This window comes from Arachis ipaensis, chromosome B8 (genome assembly GCF_059453495.1).
Source record: "Arachis ipaensis isolate K30076 ecotype BB chromosome B8, ASM5945349v1, whole genome shotgun sequence".
Classification (NCBI taxonomy): Eukaryota; Viridiplantae; Streptophyta; class Magnoliopsida; order Fabales; family Fabaceae; genus Arachis; species Arachis ipaensis.
Window position 1 is genome coordinate 53,870,351 of NC_142443.1, and position 3,873 is coordinate 53,874,223.

Consider the following 3,873-nt stretch of genomic DNA (forward strand, 5'->3'; position numbering starts at 1 on the left):
TGGTCGGATTGGAATTTTGATTTGAGTTTTAGTTCAGCAGAAATCAAGCTTTGAAGATTTGGAACTAAGAACTTTTCTCTCTTTTTCACTCTTGGAAATTTTGACCACAAGGAGCAAATGAACCAGCCTTGGGGGTTTTGGGGGTGTAGGGTGAGTTGTGATTGGTTGGCTTGGAGGTGTATTAAAATAATATTAAAATATCTCAGGTGTATGACTACTAAAACTAGATGTATCGGAACACTCATAAAAAATATCTCTAAAAATTATTTTCTGAGCTCCTAGCATAAATGACACTAGTAACATATTTAATATGAGAATAAAGCATGTATAATGAGGCCTTAGCATTGTTAAAGTCATCAGAGAGTGCTGCTGCTAAGCTACACCAGTAAACTATGAACTCGGTTAAACCGATCTCCTGTTTTTAACTAAAACAGACCAGGTAACCTTATAATATCATTCAAGCATCTTCTAATAATAACATAATGATAATATTATACTATTATCTCTCTTCTCTCATGAATCGAGTCCAGTTCGTCAAACTGAGACTATTTACAGAAACAAGAATCGAAACTCCTAACCGATATGGTTCAAAAACTAGGTTCATCGTGATTGTGTTGTCGAGCTTGTCTCAAAAGAAGTTCTTGCTTAATGATGACGTAATGAAAATGAGGATTGAGATGCTTGATGCATGATACAACAGAGGTCCTCCCTTTACCGATCTTCCGAAGAAATCTGTGTATTCAGAAAAGATCTCGCGTACTCGAAAAACGAGGTTGTTACATTAACTCTATGTAAAATGTTAGGGAATTAAAAATTTTTAAGAATAGTTTTGACACAAATAAAAAATAACAGGGACAAAATTGAAAGATCGAAAACGTTAGAGACAAAATTGAATGAAACTAAATATTAGGAGTATTTAAAAAAAACATAAATATTAAGGACAAAAAATATACTATTTTATTCTAATATTTTTTAATATTTAAAAACACTTTTTTATTCTAAAAAATAAAAATAAAATTGTTGTAAAAATATTAAAAAAAATTACCCTAATTTTTGTAACACTTTTGAAGTGTTGCCAAATTTCTATAATCATTGTAGCCACTATAATAAGTTAATAATAACGAACTTCAAAACAAATATAAGTACATAAGGGAAATATATATAGGAACAACAAAACATTCACCTTAAATTCAAACAATGTTAAGATGTACCGAATTGAAATAGTGTATTATATATGTAAAGGCACTTCAGTTTATTTAAATGACATTGTTCTAAATAACATCAAATTACTAGATTACCCTTAATGCATCTAAATAACATCAAATTACTGGATTACCCATAATGCATGTTATACTAAGGGTAATTCAGTGCATTATTTAAGACATTGGCTAAAGGCTACAATGCTTAAGCTTTAGGCTTGCGAAGAAGAGCAACCGAGTTGATAACATCATTTGTGGGGTGAAATACGGTAAGAACCTCAAAATCCACCATGTCATGTTCTTCAACAATAGGGTACAAGAAAGCCCTAGCACCCTTTGCACTCCTCACAAGCAAAAAACCACCTTCTTTCATGTACTTCCTAATATGTCCCAAAATCTTCAGTTTTGCTTCTCTTGACATTCCAACAAGTGCTGCCAAGAATAAGCAATCATATTCGCTCAACCTCTCTTTCACATCCATGATGTCATGAGTTTCAAACTTCATCCTCTTCTCAAGACCTGAATCTGAGGCCACAATCGTCCTAGCCACCTCGTTCGCCTTCTCGTCGATGTCGAAGTTGTCGAAGTGCGTTGATTCCATGTGGTGTGTGGCCATTATGATGGAAGTGAGTGGCATTGGTCCTGATCCAACAAAGGCCACCTATGTTGCGGAAAAACGAATACAAATATTGAATATAATGCTGTACAAAATGAATATATATATATATATATATATAGTTCAGAAAAATTGGAAAGTATGGGTTTATATTTGTCATATTCAAATATTTATAACAATTTTAATCAAAATTTTATAGTAAAACTTTTTTATAATTAGAGTTTAATTTTGATGTATTGACAGTGTAAAACATAGTCGTCTAATTGTATTCTTTTTAAATGTCTATTCACACCATGAATATAAAAATTAGTTATTTTTATTGATATGACGATACGCAGTTAGATGCATGTGAAAAACTATTTTACACTAACAATAAATTAAAACTAAATTCTTCTAATTATGCTAGATATGATATTTTTTTATAAAATTAATTTTGATGTACTGATAATAAAAAATATTTTATATAATACAAAATACATTTATTTTTTTTAATAATTATTCATGCAATTAATATAAAAATTTAATTTTTTTATGATATAATATTATATAATTAAATTATATATAAAAGTATTTTATACAGCATCAAAATTAAATTTTTATTCTTAATGCAAAAATTTTTTTGTACAAATCTTTTAAAGATTATTTTTAGGTGTTTATGCATCTTTTTCATTAAAAATTTATTTATTTTGTTTTATTAAAATTTTTTTATAAGAATAAATGGTTAAGTTATGTGAATACTTAAGGTGTCTACAAAAAATATGTTTAAATAATCCTGTTATTCTAAAATAGTAGTATTTGAAACATATATACATACATGAATAAACTAAAATATTTATTCATCATATATAAAAGGTTACCTTCTTTGGATGTGGCACACCGTTATCCTTGAGGATCTTGTTCTCCATGTTTGCTAGCTTCACATAGTTGCCATAGTAAGGGAAGAGTATGAGGTTTTTCATAGGGTTTGGTGTGTGGCTTATGAAAGTTGAGAACTCAAGCTCCATGAGCCCTTCGGCGCGGCCGCAAAGGTCGATGAGGCTCTCGCGAGCTATCTTCACATCTTGGGGTAAAGACTCAATTTCAATGGATGAAGGGAGGATGCATAGTTTCACTAGGTCAGTGAAGAGGCTATTGACTTGTTTTGAAGGTCTAAGGGATTCTAGCTTGGAGATGCTTGCATGAAGTTGCATGATTTGAGATATAAGGACCTCTGATGGAATTTGGGTATCAAATTTGAAGCTTTGGAATGAAGCCATTTGATTATAAATGAAAGGATTTAATTTTGGGGTGTAAGAAAGTTTGAGAGAAAAGGAAAATTAGAGCAAAATGCACACGATTTTTGTGCTTGTTTTGTGGAGAAAGCTCACATGTATTTAGCTATTTATAGTTGGATTGCATGAGCTTAGATTGGTGAATTGCAATATGCAATTATTGATTGAGAAATGTTTGCAGTGACTAGTCATGAAAATCTCATTTTACTTTAGGAGTAATTAAATAATCAGTAATATTAAAGAAAAAAAAAAAAAGTCATAATTTATTTTATTTAATATTCATTAATTGCTACAGTAATTAATGAATGCTAAATAAAATAAGTTCTGGCTGATTTTAGCTAAATGTTTTTGGTTATCAAATATTTTTGTTAATAATAAATATATAATAATAATTTATTTTTTATATATTGATAATGTAAAATAATTTTATAAATGTATCTAATTACTTAATCCTACATTAATTACAATAATTACCTTTTACATTGATTTCATAAATAATCATAAAAAAATAAATATGATTAGATGATGTATCTAATTACTTAACCCTATATTAATTATAATAACTATATTTTACGTTGATTTCATAAATGATCATAAAAAATAAATATAATTAAATAACTATGTAAATGTTTTACATACATTGTCAGTGTATTAAAATTGAACTCATATAATAAATACAAAAAATATTTTATATTAATTATTGGTCAATATTTTTTTAAACACATCATTTTTATAAAATGTTATAGACGCTTATACTTTATTATTTTTAGATTTTGGTTTGCTTTCT

The 3,873-nt window shown here is 28.4% G+C and overlaps 1 protein-coding gene across 1 annotated transcript; it reads right to left on the reverse strand.

Annotated features, from left to right (window-relative positions):
* Positions 1-1,237: 1,237 nt before the first annotated feature.
* Positions 1,238-3,150, reverse strand: LOC107612042 (nicotianamine synthase). Its single transcript, XM_016313878.3, has 2 exons — positions 2,673-3,150; positions 1,238-1,860 (listed from the first exon to the last, which is right to left on the reverse strand). The coding sequence occupies exons 1-2, from the start codon at positions 3,069-3,071 to the stop codon at positions 1,405-1,407; spliced, it is 855 nt and encodes a 284-aa protein (XP_016169364.1). The 5' UTR covers positions 3,072-3,150; the 3' UTR covers positions 1,238-1,404.
* Positions 3,151-3,873: the final 723 nt, after the last annotated feature.